This window comes from Lontra canadensis, unplaced genomic scaffold (assembly GCF_010015895.1).
Source record: "Lontra canadensis isolate GAN:19392208 unplaced genomic scaffold, GSC_riverotter_1.0 scaffold35, whole genome shotgun sequence".
NCBI lineage: Eukaryota > Metazoa > Chordata > Mammalia > Carnivora > Mustelidae > Lontra > Lontra canadensis.
This window is the reverse complement of record NW_022631029.1, coordinates 4,982,734-5,002,961: the sequence shown is the minus strand read 5'-3', so window position 1 is coordinate 5,002,961 and position 20,228 is coordinate 4,982,734. Positions and strand designations below refer to the sequence as shown.

The 20,228-nt window shown below is 47.2% G+C and overlaps 1 protein-coding gene across 1 annotated transcript in view; it reads right to left on the bottom strand.

Annotated features, from left to right (window-relative positions):
- Positions 1-20,228, bottom strand: part of LIMD1 (LIM domains containing 1) — a 60,392-nt gene that overhangs the window by 524 nt on the left and 39,640 nt on the right. Inside the window, exons 3-7 of the mRNA XM_032867830.1 lie at positions 8,415-8,482; positions 7,452-7,514; positions 2,680-2,810; positions 1,804-1,855; positions 1,187-1,255 (exon numbers count right to left, since the gene is read on the bottom strand). Of these exons, the coding sequence (XP_032723721.1) occupies positions 1,187-1,255; positions 1,804-1,855; positions 2,680-2,810; positions 7,452-7,514; positions 8,415-8,482 (383 nt within the window). The remainder of the gene's footprint in view (positions 1-1,186; positions 1,256-1,803; positions 1,856-2,679; positions 2,811-7,451; positions 7,515-8,414; positions 8,483-20,228) is intronic.

The window sequence follows — 20,228 nt, the reverse complement described above, 5'->3', positions numbered from 1 at the left end:
GGTTACATATTGAAATAACACTGGAGGGGCGCCTGGGTGGCTCAGTCGGTTAAGCAGCTGCCTTCAGCTCAGGACATGATCTCAGGGTCCTGGGATGGAGCCCCATGTAGGGCTCCCTGCTCAACGGAGAGACTGCTTCTCCCCCCCCCCACCCCTCTCCCCTGCTCACGCTCTGTCTCTCTCTCAAATAAGTTAAATGAGATAAAAATCTTAAAAGAGAGATAGAGGAAGGAAGGAAGGAAGGAAGGAAGGAAGGAAGGAAGGAAGGAAGAAAAAAAGAAAGGGAAAGAACACTGGATATATGGGTTGGATAAAATACTGTAAAAATGAATCCTATTTCTTTTTACTTTTTTATTAATGTGACTACTAGAAAACAAAAGGACACCTGTGATTTGAACCCATGGCTCTTGGGTTTCTATGGGACAGCACTGCCCCAAATGCAGAGAGAGGGCTGTTGTGGGCAAATGGCCCCATCCCCTTTCTCTCCAGCACCTAGGGTACCACCTAACTCTTCACAGCTGGCAGTGAGCTCAAGCATCCCACCCTCACCCCAACCCCTCTCCCATTCACCCCACCCACAGTGTCACAAAATAAATCTACTCTCCTTCCGTGGGAGAATCCACTTAATTCTGGCTGAAACCCCACGGGCACTTAAAGTGTACGCACCCTTCACAAGGGCTGGGGAGGGGTGACCCCAGTCCTGCCTGACGGCCACGGGGCACCCAGGACTCCTTCAGCCTGGGCATGACACCAGGTAAAGAGGGGCGCATGGGCCCCCTCCACCTTCACCCCACCCATGCCTGTTTCCAAGGAGGGATGGATTTCTTCATGATTTCCGGGCTCAAAAGAGGGCTCTTGGCAGATAGAACAGCCTACAGGCTGGAGGGGATGGCGTCTGTTCCCCAGATCACACAGCTGCCTGACACCGTGGCATGGGAAACCCGTGCTCCCCACGAGCCTCCCACCCCACAGCCTCAGGGAGGCAGTTAACCAGTGTGGAGGAAATGGTGACCACCTTTATGCCCCAGACATCTGCGTGTCCTCCAACCTCCCCTACAAGGCAGGCTTCACCCCTTGACCTAGAGGGCAGCCCTTGACCATGCCTTGCTGACCATCTCAGGGCCCAGTCACCCCAGGGATGCGCTCCTCTCGTACTTTCGGGTGTCTGGGCAAGGGAGGGGCCTACCTCACAGTGGTAGCACTCCACATGGTAGTCTCTGTCCATGGACACGACGCGGATGGTCTCATCTGAGCCCTGGACGGAATGAAAGGAAGAACAAGAGGCCAGTTGGGGGACCCATTGGGCTCCTCATGTCACGGATGCGGGGGGTTTCTGAGGTAGCAAGTGGGTGACCTTGGAAAAGCTTAAATCCACCGTGAAGTCCCACAGCGGTTGGAAGGAGGACACCTTTAACTGATGAGAAGGGAAGTAAGATGGACAGCAGTCCTACCTTCTAGAATGTCAGAGTCAACACTGAAAAAAAACCTCTTCCGTGGAGAGTGATTTTTTAAAAAAAATGAATGAAAGGCAAACTTTCTGCTCATCTTCTCATCTGGAAGTTACTATCCAGTCAGGGAGTATGACCTGATTATAGGGCTGAATAGGCACACGAAGGGCTCTGGGCTGGGGAAGCCAGCCAAGAAGAGAGGGGCCCCTTGGTGAGGACACTATTAACGTCGGAGGTGAGATTTTAGAACGATTTTTTTAAAGGCACAAGGACAGGACACAGATCTCATAGAAGACCCCAGGGAGATATTCATGCCATGGAAGACTCCAGGAACAGGTCTGAAAAAGCATCTTACCTCCGGTGGAAGGATGGGAAGCCCGCAGGCTGCACACTTGGGGGCCAGCACTCTGCCGGGAGAAGTGAAGAGGCAGTAAAATGAGTATGGTGCTGTTCCTGGGAGGCCAGCCCTGGAGCCCACACTGAGCCTTCCTCACAGCTGGCCTCCTGCCCATTTCTCAACTAAACCCCCAACCCAGCCCTCACATTAAGACAGCGCGGCTTGGGGCACTGGGGTGGCTCAGTCGGCGAACATCTGCCTGAGGCTCAGGTCATGGTCCCGGGGTCCTGGGATCAAGGCCTGCATCGGGCTCTCTGCTCAGCGGGGAGTCGGCTTCTCCCTCTGCCCCTCCCCCTGCTTTATGCGCATGTTCTCTCTCTTTCTCTCTCTCTCTCTCTCAAATAAATAAAATCTTTATTTAAAAAAAAAAAAAAACAGTCTGGCTCATTCTCTGGGAGGTGTTTTAGTAGCACTTTGAGATTATCGCCCAGTGGTAACAAGCCTGGCTGGACCCTCTCACTCTACTAGGGATGGAGACTAACCTGTTCGCTCCCCTCTTTCACCCAGCACAGGCCCAGGCAGATGGAGGGTGGCGGCCGCCAGCCCTGTGTCTGCCTTAGGAACTTGGGTCAAGCCGGAGCCGCCAGCCTTGGCAGAGGCCTCCGAGGCCTAGCTGGGAATCTGATGATAGGGATCCAGAGTCTGAATTTTCAGGAAACATGATTCTGTTACCAGTTCCTGCCTGCCCGGGCGTCCCCTGACCTCCCGAGGGCCCCGCTACACCCTTTGCCGGACTGTGGACTCAGGGTTCAAGCAGAGCCTGCGGGTGAACCCCAGCGGGTGTCCCCCCTTCACTCAGCACGATCAACGCGGCCCACGCCCCACCCTCCTTACTTGTGGTAATCTCGGACGCAGTAGATCTTGTTCTCGGAGTCCACGGTGAAGGGCACCCCGTCCAAACACTCATTACAGATGACGCAGCGGAAGCAGCCAGGGTGGTAGGACTTCCCGAGGGCCTGCAGGATCTGGGGGCAGAAAGGAAGAGGCCGGGGCTCAGGGGCGGTTACGGGGACGGGTTGGACGGCGTGAAGGCGAGGAACACGCCAGGCCAAGAGACCCCCTGTGTGGCCACACCACGTGGCACACGCTCATCCCCGTTTCACTTGGACCGAGGTCAAGAGAGGACGCGGTGGGAACGGCAAATCTAGGTAAATGTGTCAACAGGAGGGAGCCAAACGGGACCTTCCTCTGGATATCAGCCTCCCGTAGAGAATCTGGAAGGCTCTCTGGCAGTTCCTTGCAGGAAATGGTGTGAAGCAAGCAGGGCGGCACCAGGCTCCGTCCCAGCTTTAGGAAGCGTCTGGTCCACGGAACGATTAAAGTTAATTCCACATGGAAATGGCAGAGCTCAGAAAACCTCTTAAGTTCTGCCTCCCAGGTGCCTCCTCCTAAGCAGCTTTCTCTCCGCAGCAGCTCAGCTTGATAATCCAGACACTGTGATTCAAACAATGATTATTTCAAATCCAAGCATTAGCAAAGCTTCTTTGTTGCGGTTATCGTTTTTTTGTTTTTTTTTTTTTTAAGATTTATTTATTTGAGAGAAAGCGACCCCATGCACACGCACAGGGGGAGGGGCAGAGCAAGAACATCCCCAGGTGGACTCCCTGAGCCCCTGTCCGATGTGGGGCTCGATCCCAGGACCCCAAGATCACGACCTGACCAGAAATCAGGGGTCAGACATTTGACCAGCTGAGTCACGCAGGCACCCTGTTGCTGTTGTTTTTACACACAAAGTGGAGAAGTCCCACAAACCTTCTTCCTCTTAGTGTCAGGTTGTGATGCCTGGAGAGGTAAGAAGCTGTCCTGGAACCAGGACAGAACCCAAGACACGCAGGGTAGGGGAGAGAAGATACTCGAGAAACATCTTTGGTGACGTCAGCGAGTGACCAGATACCTCCCTGCAGAATGGAACTGCCTACCTCCGACCCGATTGCTAGATGACGTCACACTGGTTTCCTATTAAATCAGTGCCTCTCAAAGTGTGGTCCCCAGACCTGCAGGATCAGCATCACCTGGGAGCTTGTTTAAAAATGTGCATTCTCAGGCCCCATCCCGGATCTCCAGAATCGGAAGCGCTAGGGTCAAGGCCAGTGGTTGGTGTCTTCAAAAAATGATTCCAGGGCATGCTAAAATTGCAGAAGCACCAGTCTGAGTTTGTGCCAGTGCATGGGACACCTGCAGGAAAGGTGGGGGCCTGCCAGCGCCCGAGGCCTGCTTCCCCTCGAGGCCTGCTTCCCCCCAAGGCCAATGCCACACCTCACACACGGCAGCCACCGAGGCAAGCTGGCGGCTTCATGTGCTCTCCCAGCTTCCTCTGAGACCTCAGCTCTCCAGCTTCCCCACTCCCTCAGGTGCGTCACTAACCTGTGAGGCCCCTCTCGCTCTGCAGTCAGCTGCCAAAATGGGGCAAACAACCTGCTGGGCTTCCAAAGTCCACGTGGCAATGTGGACCTCGGAATGCATTTTGCTCCCCAGCAAACGCCATGTTGGCAGAAGAGACCCTGAAATGAACTTCACCCACAGTGTGCCTATGGCATGGCAGGACACCGAGGCCATTTTGCCACATGCCAGCTCGCCAGCTCTTTTTCATGTGGGGAAAATGCCCTGTTTCAACCTGCGCGCTCAGATCATTCCCCTGTACTAACCAGGGAGGCGGGGGGACACAGCTAATTTGTACAAAGAACTGGACAACTGCTTGCCTTTCTTGGAGAACCAAGAACGGTGCCTGCGGGAAATCTTTTCCTGCATTCTAAAAATTCTTAGCAGCAGTTAAGGGTTCTTAAGGGTGTCACTACTAGACAGACATTTGCTCAAAGTTTTCCAGTCCTAGAGGAGACCCACAAGGACCCAGGTTCAACTCAGCATTATCCTCGTGGGCTAGAGATGGTCTCTAAAGCTTCATTCCTTCCCTTCCCGCATGCGAGGCTGGTCCTCACTTCAAGAAGTGGAGGACAGTCATCCCCTCACCGCCCTGCTGGGTACTGAGAGCGGCCTTGTGATCTTCTGTGATCGACAGAATGAGGACGAAATGATGTGGGGAGATTCTCGAGTCAAGGACTTAAGGAGTCTGACAGCCTGCCTCCCTCTTTTGCTGTAGGAAGTTCAAGGTAGACAACTGAATGGGATCACTGGTCACAGGGAGAAAGGCCTGGAGGGGGGAGGCCATTGTGGGCACTCAACTGGGACACCAGCCGAAAACCGCTGCTTAAGAGACCCCAGACAGTGTCACGCGGAACAGAAGAATCATCCCACTGACTCGTGACCGACAGAGTTCCACAAATCACCATAAAGAAGTCACTGCTGTTTTAAATGACTACGTCTTGGGCGGTGATGTACCATGAAGCGGGAGGTAACTGAACTACCATGAGGCCCAAAGAAGGCTTAGGATACCTGGAAATAAAAATAGCGTATAATCGTGTTCGGACATTTGGACTCTGTGGACTCGTATGTCGTGGGTTTTGTCAGAAGGACTCTTAAATTGAGAACCAATTCCGCCAAAGTATCGGATGCCTGCGGAGTCTGGCTGGCGTCTGCGGAAGGTAGGGGTGGGGAGTGTGGCTCCTGCCTGCCTTGCCCGGGGGGGATGGAGGGAGGCCTTGGTTGCCAGGGAGGACTCCACCGGGGTGTATCCGGGACTGGACAACAGGGGGTTCTCCTCATGAACAGGGCGGGCTCCGATTCGGGGCTGTTTCACACACGTTAGCAAGGAACCAGCAGAAATGAGTGTTGATGTCCAGCAATGACACTCACAGCAGCTTTATTCCTAGATAGCCTCAAACTGGCAACCGCCCAAATCCCCAGCAGCAGACCAGCAAATACAGAAACTGCTCTCGCTGTCCAGCGGAAGTCTACCCAGCAATGAAAATAAACGAACTACGGACACAGGCCACAACATGGATGAACTTCAAGAACGCTTGCTAGGGGCGCCTGGGTGGCTCAGTTGGTTAAGCATCTGACTCTCGACTTTGGCTCAGGTCATGACCTCAGGGTCGTGAGTTCGATCCCCACACGGGGTTCCACATTGGGCACGGAGCCTGCTTAAGATTCTCTCTCCCTCTCCGGCTGCCCCTGCCCCCACCCCCCCAAAAAAAACTACAAAGGGGTGCCTGGGTGGCTCAGTCAGTTAAGCATCTGCCTGCGGCTCAGGTCATGATCTCAGGGTCCTCGGATCGAGCCCCACGTTAGGCTCCCTGCTTCTCCCTCTCCCTCTGTTGCTCCCCCTGCTTGTTTGCTCTCTCTCTTTCTCTGCCAAATAAATACACAAAATATTTAAACAACAACAACATTTTCTTTTTTTTTTTTAAGATTGTATTTATTTATTTGACAGACAGAGATCACAAGCAGGCAGAGAGGCAGGCAGATTGAGAGAGGAAGGGAAGCAGACTCCCTGCTGAGCAGAGAGCCCAATGCGGGGCTCGATCCCAGGACCCCAGGATCATGACCTGAGCCGAAGGCAGAGGCTTAACCCACTGAGCCACCCAGGTGCCCCAACAACAACATTTTCTAAGTGAGAAAAGACAGACTAAAAGGACTCTATGCTATATCATTCCATTTATATGCAGTTCCAGGACCAGCAAAACCAATAGGGGCAATAGAGCTCAGAATAGAGGGTACCTTTGGAGGAGGGGTTCTGGACGGGGAGGAAGACAAGAAGGAAGTTTCTGGGGTGTGGCATATGGGAAATATCCACACTTTGACCTGGGTGGGGTTACATATGTGCATATGCAAAACTTCATTCACTTGTACACTTAACATGTACATCCTTTACTCTAGGAGTTGTTTCGCAATAAAAAAGTTGAAAGAAAAAAAATAGCAATGATTAACAATTCCCTTCTTCAGAATGGAATTAATGGGTCAGCTTAAAGAGGGATTTTACCTCTTTCCAACTAAAAGAACATTGTACAATAATTTTCCTTGACCAGTTTATTGAAGAAACTCTTGAGGCCTGATCTCCAATGGTAAACAGTTTGATCCCTGAGACAGACCAAGTATTCAGCATTTGTTAACCTCACAACCTTACCCTATAAGGAGGCCAGGAAAGAAACACTGTCCCCACTGAAGAGATAAAAATACTGACGCCCAAGACAAGCTCAGAGGGCCAGTGGCGGAGTGAGGAATAGGATGTATAAAACTTGCTCCTTGTTCGGCTGTCTCAGAACTAACGACGGGCCCGCATCTTAGGAACAGATCATCTTAGGAACAGATGGAGTCAGGCAGCACACGGGGCACCGACAACTCTGTTTATCTGACTTTTCGTACCGAACTCCAAGGGTGATGAAGTTTGGGATTTGGCATGTTACCTGGGACACCACGGGGAATCACAGAAAATCAGAGGGATGCCAGTGTGATCCAACCCCCAGAGAAATGAGCATCATCAGAAACACAACACTGTGTGAACTACATGATTAAGGATGCTAACGCCAGTAAAAGCCAACAATATGGCTTCTTGTAGAGCAAGCAGCAGCCTTACACAGGTCTTCTCTTAATAAAACCAGACGCAACCACAAATCAAGTTGGGAAACACAGTTTTCAACAGTTAGTTTCTATTTCTGTAACTGACTCCCCCTCCCGCCATGCCATCATCTTGTTCCGATGACCCTACTCACCATGTCCATGATCAGATGCCCACAAAGAAAACACCTGTCAGCAGACTGCTGGAACCCAGAGTACTACAGAGGAAAAAGAAAAGACAGTTAAAGCCAGGCAGGACAGATGACCCAGCCACTTGCCCACCAGTCACAAGGATGACAAGGAACTTATCAGAAAGAAGTGTCACTCTACACAGGAATCTGTCATTTCCTAGAGGACAACGCAGTTGTGTGACGAATCATGGAACAGCTTCTGCCACGAAGCCATGACACATACCGTCACCCCCCACCCTAACAAGAGCCGCATCTGGGCACCCACAACATGCCGGGCTCTGTGTAAGAGGCTGTGCATAGAGAGGCTTTAGGCGATAAGCCACTGGTTCTCAAAGAGGAGTTCCCTGACATCACCTGGGAACTTGTAGGAAATGCAAATTCTTGGGGCGCCTGGGTGGCTCAGTGGGTTAAGCCTCTGCCTTCGGCTCAGGTCATGATCCCAGGGTCCTGGGATCGAGCCCCACATCTGGCTCTCAGCTCGGCGGGGAGCCTGCTTCCCCCTCTCTCTCTCTTTGCCTGCCTCTCTGCCTACTTGTGATCTCTGTCTGCCAAATAAACAAATAAATAAAATCTTAAAAAAAAGAGAAAAAGAAAGAAATGCAAATTCTCGGGCTCCACCCAAAACTGAACCCCAGTCCGGAGGTTTAAGAGAACAGTGGGGGAGGCAAAATGGGCAGAACACAAGAGGACAGGTCAAGTGACCCTCAAGTCCCTTCCAAGCACGTAGTTCTGTGGCTTGTCATTTGCTTCGGGAACAAGGGCCACCCAGGGCATCTACAGAGGGAAAGTCAGGACCCCCTTCTCTGGCTGCGCTCAACTCCCTGCCGGCACCAGGGATCACAGAGAGAAACCACCCTCTTCTGCCTGGCCCCTGCCCCTGATTCTGGTCAGGCCTTCGAGCAGGGGAGGTTAGGGTAACAAACTCACCAGGAAGTCTTCCTCACAAAACACTTTGCCGTTGACAAAATAAAAGGCTTTTCCTCTCAGCTTCCGGCCTAAGGAAGAAACACAAAGGCAGAATGAAAAGAAGATGATGTGTGCGGTGAAAAAAGGAGAAAAGAAAGGCAAAGTGTGTTTAAACAGAAACAAACATGCACAAGATGCCAACTGTCACTAGGGTGTGTGGTTACAGAAAGCTGCTGGCCGCTCCTGGCGATGAGCAGGTGGAGGCAGGATGGCCGGGCCCCTGGCGGGTGTGTGTGGCCAGGGACACCAGCGCTGCCTTGGGAATCATCCTACGCCCCCTTCTCCCGCTTCCTCTCCACTGAGAAAGAGCCCACAGAGACATCTGGTGAGGGGATGGCAGAGCACACTGGGAGGTGGGGGGGGGGGTACAGGACAACAGTTTGGTGTGAGCTGTTTCCCACAGGTGTTTGGGATGTTACCTTTGACATGTGCTCCAGGGGACACTGGTGACAGCCTATCAGGAAAGTCCTAGAAATTGGTCAACTTTATTTTCTTTATTTTCATGTCTCTTTCCATCTCAACTATACAGAAAATACATATTGTTGGACAGATAATGATTTTTCTTGTTTTCCCCTGATCTAAACGGAGTGAGGAAGGGTGGGAAAAATTCAAAGCACCCCGGCTGCTTAGGTGTAACTTTAGTTTCCATAAAGCTAGGACACTGGCAAGACCAGCACACTTTACCAATGCCCTTGATCCCTAATGAAAAAATACAGAAGGTCACATGTTTAAGGTTAAGCAGGAGCATCTTTGTAGGAGACCCTGGGTCCGTGACTCTGAGGCATTCCCAGATCTGAGAACACTTCCAGCACCAGGTACACCATGTGTGCAACAGAGCGTGCAAGTTTCCAAAACTGAATGCATTCTAAACTCTAGCGGAATCACGCCCCTTGGAGCCAGGATCCGCGACATGAAACCACGCTCACCAAATGTCACAAACGCTAATGGGGCTCCAGGCAAAGAAACAACCTTGATTAAAGCACCGAGCACCCTCGCCTGGGACCCCCCAGAGCCGGCCAAGAGCACAAGGCGACAGAGAAAAGCGTGGTGACACAAACCTGCTGGGGCTTAGAGAGGGCCTGGAAAGTATCAGTCAGTGCAGAGGAAAAGCCACAAAAAAAGAAGTGTAACTACAAAAACAAAAAGCTCCAGAGAGATTAAAGACCTTGAGTGTGAAAAACAAAAGTTACCATAAGAAAATGTGAGCAACTGTCTTTGACTGGGGCGTGGCACAGGATTTCTCCAGTAAGATACAAAAGGCACACTTTATGAAGGTAAAGGCTGATCCCCGGGACATCAAAAATCCAAACTCTGCTCAACATAAAACAACATATACAAAGTTCAAAAAATAAAACTGTTGAAAAGCCAAAGGGTTCTGAGCGGGGAGGGAGAAGGAGCGGGTCAGAGGATGGCAAGTGGAGGTCATGTGGTGAGAACAAGGAGAAAGGGAAGACAGAAGCCTGGAAGGACAAAGACTCTGGGGCTGACCCTCCACACTCCTGCCCCTGCAGCCCCCTCCCCAGGAAGGCCCTGCCCTTCTCGGTGTCCTGCTTGTTGCTGGGAGAGCCACTGCTATCTTGGTGTCTCCCTATCCCTCTGATCGGTTCCTACAGAACTTTCTAATATTCTGAATATACGCGGCACTCCTTGAGGACAGAACGTAACTTCGACTTGGCCTCATAAGAGGACGGCTTGCCAGTGGTCTGACTGCAGGCAATAAAGGGCAAGTTGGAGAAATAAAAAGGCAGGCAGGCCAGGGGCCAGAAGATGCTACAATGCATGTACCAAGGCAGTAGTCATCGAAAACATAAAGAACACAAAGCACCCATCCGACCAAGATAACCCGACGGAAAAACCGAGCTAAGGATAAGAAGTGAAAATGCAAAGAGAAAATCTGTTAAACTCTAGGCAGTAACCATTTTACAAGATGTTCAATCCTACCAGCAATCAGGATACGCAAATTAAAACCACAAGGAAATGCTGTCTCAGTGCCGGAGGGACTAAAATCACTAAGCCTGGCAGTACCATGTCATGGTGAAGGTATGGGACAAGAGGAAACCTTTCCCGATCAGCATGATGGGAGTGGGAGTGTCGGTCAGCAGGAGCACCCTGGGAAGAATTCGGCAAGAGCCCAGAGAGCGGAAAACCCACATGACCCAGCACGTACCCCTAGGGGTGCCCTTTGAGAAGATCTCCCAATGTGCAGAAGGAGAAGCACGTAGGGCTTCACTACAGCATTGCAAAGATAACCTGGATACCCAGCAGCATCTTCAATGTTCATCCAAGTAGAAAAATTGAGAAATACATTGAGGGAGAATTTGGAGTTATAGTCAATGAATGAGATACCACACAGCAGTCAAAATGCATGAACTAGATTTGTATATATCGTTAGGAACTGAACTGAACACACTGCTGTGCAAATAGGGAAAATTGCTCAATGATATATGTTATAGGATAGTGTGTGTATCTATATATACACATTAATATATAGATACACACATTAAATATATATATATACACACACACACATTAAATCATGAACAAATACATATGCACACACAAACTAGTGCTGTATATTTTTTATGATACTTGTCTATGCGATAACAGAAGAAAAACTGGGGCTGGAAGGATCCATACACTGAATTCATGACAGTCCCTGTCCTGGGGAAAGGGGAAATGGCATGTGGGAAGGGGAACCAGGACAATTCCAATTTATCTGTAATATTCTACTTCCTTTATCAGAAATAAGTCCAAAGGAGAACATATAAATGTCCGTGCATTCTGGGTGGCATGCAAACAAAGGTTATTTCCTACTGTGCTTTCCTGTAGTTTTTGAAACTATACACAAACACACACACCCACACCTTCTTTAGGTGAAATACTATAAGCCAAAGGCAAATGACAAACCAGAGAAAACATCACACTGTAGGAAAAAAAACAACTTAATTTGTCCTCATATGCAAGTAATTCAATTAACAGTCCATATAGAAAAATAAGCGAAGAGGGGCACCTGGGTGGCTCCGTCAGTTAAGTGTCTGCCTTTGGCTCAGGTCATGATCCCCAGGGTCCTGGGATTGAGCCCCCCCATCGAGCCCCATGTCCTGCTCCCTGCTCAGTGGGGAATCTGTTCTTCTCCCTCGGCCCCTCTCTCCCCCTGCTCATATTAGTAATCACACTGAAGACACTCCTCACTCAGTGAGGAGAGCAGAAATTGGATAAGCTTATGAGAGAGAATGTGGCATCAGATATCAATAGGATTTAGAAAGTTCGGATTTATCCTAAGGAAGTAATCAGAGTTGGATTGTGTAAAGGATCTTCACCTCAACATTATTTAAAACAGCTGAGGGGTGCCTGGATGGCTCAATTGGTTAAGCATCAGACTCTTGAATTTGGCTCATGAATTCAGGTCATGATCTCAGGGTCATGAGATCGAGTCCCACGTGGGACTCCACACTCAATGGGGAGTCTGCTTGAGATTCTCCCTCTCCCTCTCCCTCTGTCCCTCCCTCTGCTTGTGTGCTCACACTCTCTCCCTAAATAAAACCTTCAAAAAACATTTAAAACATTAAAAAATAAGATAACTTTAAAAATGAGCATTAAGAAAATATGTAATTCCTATTAAATAAATGATAGCATTTATACTATTATGCAGCCATTAAAAAAAAGAGGGTTTTCAAAAAAAGACTTGATGACACAGAGAGATATTTAAAATACTTCAGAAGGTGGTATAAAAGCATATTTGTGTATGAGTACAGATATGGAAACACATTTTCACACACCTGTATGTTCATAAAATTATGTGTATGTTCATACACACCAAATGCATACAAAATGTTAATAGTCATTATCTCTGAGTATAGAAAATGGGTGTTTTTTATTTTTTCCTTAAATGACTATATATTATATATATACATATATATATAAAGTCATTTCCTGCAATGACTATATATTATTTTCATAACCTGAAACAAATTAAAATAGGATGAGGGAGTGTGGAAAGAACAATGGGGCATGTTAGAAGTCTACAATGCAAGCCTGTAGCTCTCCAAACCTTCTCTTCTGTCCTTCCTCAAAGTTAGTTACATTCACTTCTGGAAGGTTCTAGAACCTTCACAAGCATTTCCTGACTACGAAACTAGGATGACAAGAAGGGGCACTTATAACTAAATGATTTCAAGGTTCACTGACAGAACCCCCCTTTACAGCCATAGAAAGTTCATTTATAATTATCTCACTTTCCCCTCTATAAAAAAAAAAAATTCCAGCAAACTTAGTTGTACACAGGAAAATGAGAACTAAATAGAGTAGCCTCTCCCATATTTTTGTTCCAATCAGGCACCTGGGTGAGAGCCTCCAGTCCCTCCCCAGGCAGCCACGGCGACAGGAAGGACACAAATAGTCCACCACGAGGGAAAACAATGCCCAACACTGTCCGACCACAAGGAAAACCAAAGTCCAGCCTGGGAGTGGGGCTGGCTTGTTTTGCTGCCCCCAGGTTCTGAGAGGAAAGGAGGCGAGGCTGCAGATCCCATAGTGGCCACTGGAGAGAGCGAGGGGGCCGTCTGGAAACGGCATAGGTCTTCCTAGACAGAGATGCGGCTTCTGATCCAATGCAGAGAATATGGAGCTCTGGTTCCAAGAACGGAGTCCAGGAAGTTCAAGGAATCTGAGCTGGGAATTAACTTTCTGTTTTAATAGAGTGCATGTCACCTCTGTTCCAGAAATCATAGAGAAGGGTTATTAAACCCGCTGAGGGCCAAACGCTCTAGCGCCCTAAGAAAGACAAACAAGAGCTTTTTCACTTACAACATCAACAAACATTTGTTAAATGGTCACAGCCATTTATGACGGTCCTCTTGGCATATTACTGATGAGAGTATAAAATGATAAACTCTCCCCGGAGAGAAACTTTAAAAAGTGACTCGGTGCGTCTCTCCGGGACTTCGCTTAAGGAAAGACTCAGAAATGTGAATAGATATTTACTTAGGTCCACACCGGAAGCCTTAGGAGAAACGATTACGTAAAACAGAGTACATCTAAATGATGAGATATTATGCGGCCGTTTCAAGCACAGTTCAAGTACGGGTTTCAGTGAGACCGGCGAATGCTTATCCCATAGAAGGTTACGGTTACTCAAAACACATTAGTAAATGAAAAATGCAAGCTGGGCAGCTGTACAATTCCATTTCAGGAACTTACGCACATATGCACACATGCTGATATACAAAGGAAAGAAAACTCTAGAATGCCATATTCTGAAACTGACAGGGCTTGGCACTGGTAAGATGGTATTTTACCAGGAAACTGCACTGTCAATAGTGCTGTTTAAACTTATCTAGTACCACGCAGCTCTGGTAGGTTGTATTACAGGGAACTCCTCTTACTACTTTATATGTTTTGATATTTGACATTTTTTTTCTACTATCAGGGACACCTGTAGATGGTATCAGAATTTCACTTTTTGCTTTCATACACTTACATTAACATTTTTCTAGAATTATGTATTTAATAATTTGAAAAACGATGCTTTTGTTTCTTAAAGATTTTTATTCGTTTATTTGCTTTGAGAGAGGGGGTGCGCATGAGGGTGGGGAGGAGCAGAGGGTGAGGGAGAGGGAGAGGGAGATGAATCTCGAGAAGACTCTGCCTGGAGCATCGAGCCCCAAACAGGGCTCTCTACCCAGTGCTCGATCCCACGACCCTGGAGACCAAGGTCCGAATGGAAACCAAGAGTCAGAGGCTCAAATGACTGAGCCACCTGGGTGCCCTCAGGGGTTTTGTTGTTGTTGTTGTTGTTTAAAGTAGGCTTCGTGCCCAACACAGGGCTTGAACTCACCCGCCCTGAGATTAAGAGTCACATGCTCTACTAATTGAGCCAGGCAAGTGCCCCCAATACTTTAGTTTTTAAAAGAAAACCCTTATGGGGTGCCTGGGTGGCTCAGTGGGTTAAAGCCTCTGCCTTCCGCTCAGGCCATGATCGCAGGGTCCTGGGATGGAGCCCCGCATCAGGCTCCTTGCTCAGCGGGGAGCCTACTTCCCCACACTCTCTGTGCCTACTTGTGATCTCTGTCTGTCAAATAAAAAAAACTAAAAAAAAAAAAAGAAAGAAAATCCTTATGTAATAGTACAAAAATTAATGAAGCTAGATCTAAAAATTGTGTATTTCAACTGCGTAAAGAAGAAATTCAAAGGAAAAAAAAAAGACGGAAAAAAAAATCTGCCCAAGAGTGACAGTGCCTCTGGTGGACATACATGGTATCTGCATGCTTTGGGAGCAGGGGTGCGGGGGGGCACCTTGTTTGCTGATTGTGTGCTTCTTGATACTTTCCTACACTTCCCCAAACTTCTACCAAGGAGCAGGCAGGACTTTAATTGTCCTCTGAAAAACTGCCCAGCTGGCTAGTCAAATCCTGTCGCTGCTGATCCCCAGAGCTGAGAAGTCCCCTGTCCAGACCCTGGTGGCCAAGGGAACGGCTTCAAGTCTGCATCTGGTTTTTCATTATTCTAAAATAATAATAATTATTATTGTTATATATAATAATTATATATCATATTGATATATAATAATAATAAACTATATTGATATATAATGTCATATTAATATTATAAACATAAGTATTATATATTAATATATTATCTATTATATATATAAATAACATATAATATAGAAATATATATCTATATATAATAGATACATATTATTAATATAATATATACTATGCAGATCAATAATTATTGTTGTATGTATTTTATATGACATTAATATATTTGTATATTCATATAGAATATGATTATTACATATCCATGTTACATATTAATATGTAATATATCAATATATTTATAGAATATAAATATCCTGTATTATTATAATACTTATTATTTAGATTAATAATTATGAATAATAAATGTTGTTATTATCACTATTGAGGACTCCCCTATAGAGAAAGGGTGGGGCCTTAAGTATGCGCTGAAGCACTCAAACTCCACTTTTGACCTCAGTTTTAAAAGACTTATCTAAAAAAAAAAAAAAATTTAAAAAAAAAGACTAAGTTGAGAAACTAGATCCCACAACCAATTTGTTTATATTTTATAAGTAGGAGAAGAAAATAAAACCCTAACATCCGTTGATTGCCTTGTAGGTTTCAAGTACCATGTTTACAACCTTCATATATTAACAAGTCTAAAAACGTGTAATGTTGTCACATGTTACTGCACCATCAGCCCTCCTTCCTGGCTTTGCCCCAGCCCACGCCTTTCACAGGCAAGTCCACGCATCACTCCCTGTCACTCGCTGTAGGGTTTTGGTTCCAGTAAGTGGGGAAACAGCTCACCAAAGAATGAGGCAGAAATAAAACCCATCACATGACAATATCATGAAGCAGTACCCAGATGCGGGAATTAATTATCCCTGGGAATCGCTAGAAAGGACACCCTGGGAATGCTCCCACTTTCTTGGTTTCCCTTTCTCTTCCTAAAAACAGGACACTGATGGGAGGAACGTCACCTCCAGTTCGTACATTCTGAGGATCAGAGTAGTAAGTGGGCAGGAGGGGAACCCGGTTAGTCGGCCCCTGAAGCCCATACCTGTCCCGCTGCGCCACAAGACCACCCACACGATTTAATGCCAGGGAGTACACACCTACACATGGATCCACTTTTTCTCTTCCTACCAAGGAATGGAGAAAGGAATTTTCATTTTTTAACGTTTATTTATTTAAGCAATCTCTACACCCCATATGAGACTCGAACTCACAACCCCAAGAGATCAAGAGCCGCATGTTTCTACTGACTGAACCAGCCAGTCACCCAGAGGCTTCTGGTCTTTAAAAGCGGGCAAGCAGGGGGCAAGTATTCTTCTGGCTGAATCATTCCAGGTCTGGCCAATGACACAGATGCTAACCTGGAAATTCCTGGAATCACTGAAACCATCCTGAAAGTTCCATGCCACTGCTCCATCCAGAACCCCAAAAGGTCTTCACTGACACACACACTAGCAGCCAACCACCACTAGGTGGCACCAAACCACAGCCCGGACCCACTGAGAACGCCGGGAGTGGAGGCGGCTGGCTTGGGTTGTGTCACTCATTAACTCTCCAACAATGCCACCTTGCAGGGGAGGCACTTTAAGGACCACCGACCGCATTATGCAAAAGCTAAATCCCTCAGGCACACTTGCCCACTATGGCTATGAATTGGGATTTGAACCCAGCTCTCTGGCAAGAACTCAGCACTCTTCCTATCACGTGATACCCTCTTTGTCCCCCAAGGACTCTCAGACTCAGGATGGGGGGGGAGAAGGGGGATTTCCTGGCCTTCCCCATCAAACCTCTTCCTCCCTCTTCAGAAGCACCTGCTGGGTTTGTTAAAACACGGACTGCTGAGCCCCATCCCCAGATTCTTGTAGGTCGGGAAGGGCCTGAGACCCTGTCCTTCCCACGTGATGCTCAAGGGGCTGGTCCAGGGACCACACTAAGAGAGAAGATGCCTCAGGCCAGTCTCTGAACCAGCATTTCCACTTGCCAAAATTTGTCTTAGTCAAACAAAAGTGTGAAGATCTGGACCATCCCTGAGCAACGAGCAATTAACAGAACAGCGAGGGGGATGGCAGGTCGGTGCCCCGTCTTCATAATTCAGCCTCAGAATCATCCCGCTTCTGGCAGAGGAATTCCTCACACCAGGAAACACGTAGTGATGTGCACCCCAAAAATATACCAAAGAAACCGTTTTCCCGGAGCTTTAGAGTCATCAAAGGTGCTCTTTATTTTCCAATTGCAAAAAGTTTAGGAAATATTGACTAATAAATGTACAGACTCGTCAAAAGGCCACTTCCCATTGATGGTGGATATTTTATATTTGCCTCTGGGGGCCCCTTCAGTTGGATGAAGCCAGTCTTCCCCCATGAAGGAAAGGGTGACCACAGTCACAGATGTCACCAAGAGAAGTCGGCCACGTAACCTGACAAAACTAAACGTGCCATTCTCGCCGTTCTCGCCTCCCTCCAGAAATAGGAACAACTTGTCCCTTCCGGAAAAGTAATCGGCCCTGAGCTGTAAGACTTCATCACAAATTTCAGTGTCTAAAATGCCTCCCCGGAAAGTAAAAAGGGAAGGTTTTCCTGGCCACAAGAGGAGTTCCTGAAAAAGGAAGTAAAAATGAGCAACTGTTCAGATTTTGTTGTTACTGTACTGTCCCAAGAGGGTAACTTCTACCAGCATTGTCCACTGCTTACCAATCATACGTGGCTATTCGTATGTAAATCTAAGTTAATAAAAATTTTTAAAATGTGGGGTGCCTAGGGACTCAGTTGGTTAAGCCTCTGCCTTCGGCTCAGGTCATGATCCCAGGGTCCTGGGATCAAGCCCCACATGGGGTTCCCTGCTCAGCGGAGAGCCTGCTTCTCCCTCTTCCGGTGCCACACCCCTACTTGTGCTTTCTCTTGGTCTGTCAAATAAATAAATAAAATCTTTTAAAAAATTAAAAAACGGTTAGAATTCAGTTCAAGTACTTGAATAAGAACATTTCAAAGTATCCCACGGCCACTTGTGATAGAGAGCAGCTAGGCAGTTTGCTTTATCGCACAGAATTCTACCTGAACTACTTCTTCAGCTTCTTCCAGAAGAGGTTAACTCTTAAAATGAACTAATACAAACCAACAGGAAAACCAACCAAATTGGCTCCATGCGAATGACACAATGCACCTGGGTTTCCCCAGGCTGGTGCAGCCTCAGTGGACTGAGGAACAAGGTGGAAGGTAGAAAGTAGAAAAGCAATGAGGGCTGCATCCTGGGCTTTGCCACTTCGCAGAAAGGAGAGGTTGGCCAGTCACCTGACCCTGTGGGTTCCTTGGTAGAGGATGTCGTGGAGAAGACAAAACTGGGGGGGTCCCAGTGGGGAGTCCAATGTGGTGTTGGCTCTTATTAAGTGTTAGCCTAAGTCACGGTTGCCAGGATCCTGTCAATGACCTTCATGTCCTACCTGAGCTAAAAATCTCATCTGCTCCCACCTCCTTCTCCCCAAACCCTCCAGGTCACTCCTTCCCTCTCAGTTTATCTGTGGTAAAGGGCTGGGTTTTTGTTTTGTTTTTCAGCTCCATCAGCCAGACTTATTTTCTTGGAAAATACAATATTTTGAAAAACGAAACATAAAATCCAAGCAGCAGTCTATTCTCTCAAACTGTGAACGTTGCTCAACAGTCTCAGTTTCTGGGTTTCTCTCCTTACTGGCCAGCACCGTCAGGGACCACACTGCGGGAAGCCCCACTCTACACTCCAGTTCTCTTCTCACTGGCTCTTCCCAGGTCTTTTTATGTACTTTCAGTTTTACAAACTCACTCTCTTGGTTTTCCATTCCTACTACTCCAGACCATTATCACCTGGATCTGAGAAGAGAACGCTGCACAGAGATAAAAATCCTGGAGACCTGCCTAGAGTCTCCTTGCGTGTCCTGCAGGGCTAGGATCAACTTGTGCCTGTGAAGAAACTGATGAAGCCCAGGGGAAAAAGTCATCCACAAGGGCTGAAAATAGTGCCTATTCCCACCAGTCAGAGCAGGAAAACTCATAATCCACAGGGTTCCACTCAAGAAGGTTCTACCCTGGAGTGAAGGATAATTGGCCCAGGATGGAGCTCTGCTGTGAAAAGATCACCATCTCCAAATAACTTACCTGCTTCCTGGGACAAAGCTCAAGAAGGTTTAAAGGAATACAAAGATATCCAGGACTCAACGAAATGAAATCACAATGCCTGGCATCTAATTGAAGATTACCAGGCATGCAAAAAGGCAGGAAGAGAGGAGCCATAATGAAGAAAATAGTCAACCTAGGGAAATCAAGCCAGATCTGACACAAAGCTTAGAATCAGTAGGAAAAGAGATACAAGTTATTGCTACTGTATGCTATATGTCCAAGACGCTAGAGGAAGATCTTTAAAAACACCCAAGGGGCTGGAGACAACGACTAGAGTATCAGAAATGAAGGATACGCTGGATGGGATTGGGAGACTGCACACTGCAAGAGAAAAGATTAATAGATTTAAAGATATCATAATAAAAACTGGCCACACCATAGCCAAATTGAAACAGAGAGGAAAAGAGTTTTAAGCATGAAGAGAACATAAGGTAGTTGTGAGGCAACTTCAGTTAGCTAAGATTTAATTTAAGGGGTGATTTGTTAAATGTAACAAAGAAGCAACAAAAGGGGTAACAAAACCCCTGGGTGGTGGAGGGATGGGGGAAGGAAGGGTGTAGCAAAAAAAAAAAAAAAAAAAAGTGAAGAAATAGTGGCCAGAAACGTTTCAGATTTGACAAAGGTTATAAACTCACACATCCAGAAAGCTCAACACACCCTAATCACAGGAAACATAAAAAGGGCCCCAAGTGATATCATAATCGAATTTCTCAAAATCAACGATAGAAAACTTAAAAGCAGCCCGAGGAAAAAGACACGTTACCTACAGAGAAAGAGAGATAAAGAGGACATCGGATTTCTGATGGAAAACAATGGAACTACATCTTTAAAGAAGTGAAAGAAAAAACTGAAAAAACTATCTGTCTAGAATTCTATAGCTCCACAAAAATATCCTTTATTCTTTTTTAAAAATATTTATTTAGGGACACGTGGGTGGCTCAGTCGGTTAAGCATCTGCCTTTGGCTCAGGTCATGATCCCCGGGGTCCTGGGACTGAGTCCCGAATCTGGCTCCTTGCTCAGCAGGGAACCTGCTTCTTCCTCTGCCTGCCACTCCTCCTGCTGTATGCTTGCTCGCATGCATGTGCTCTC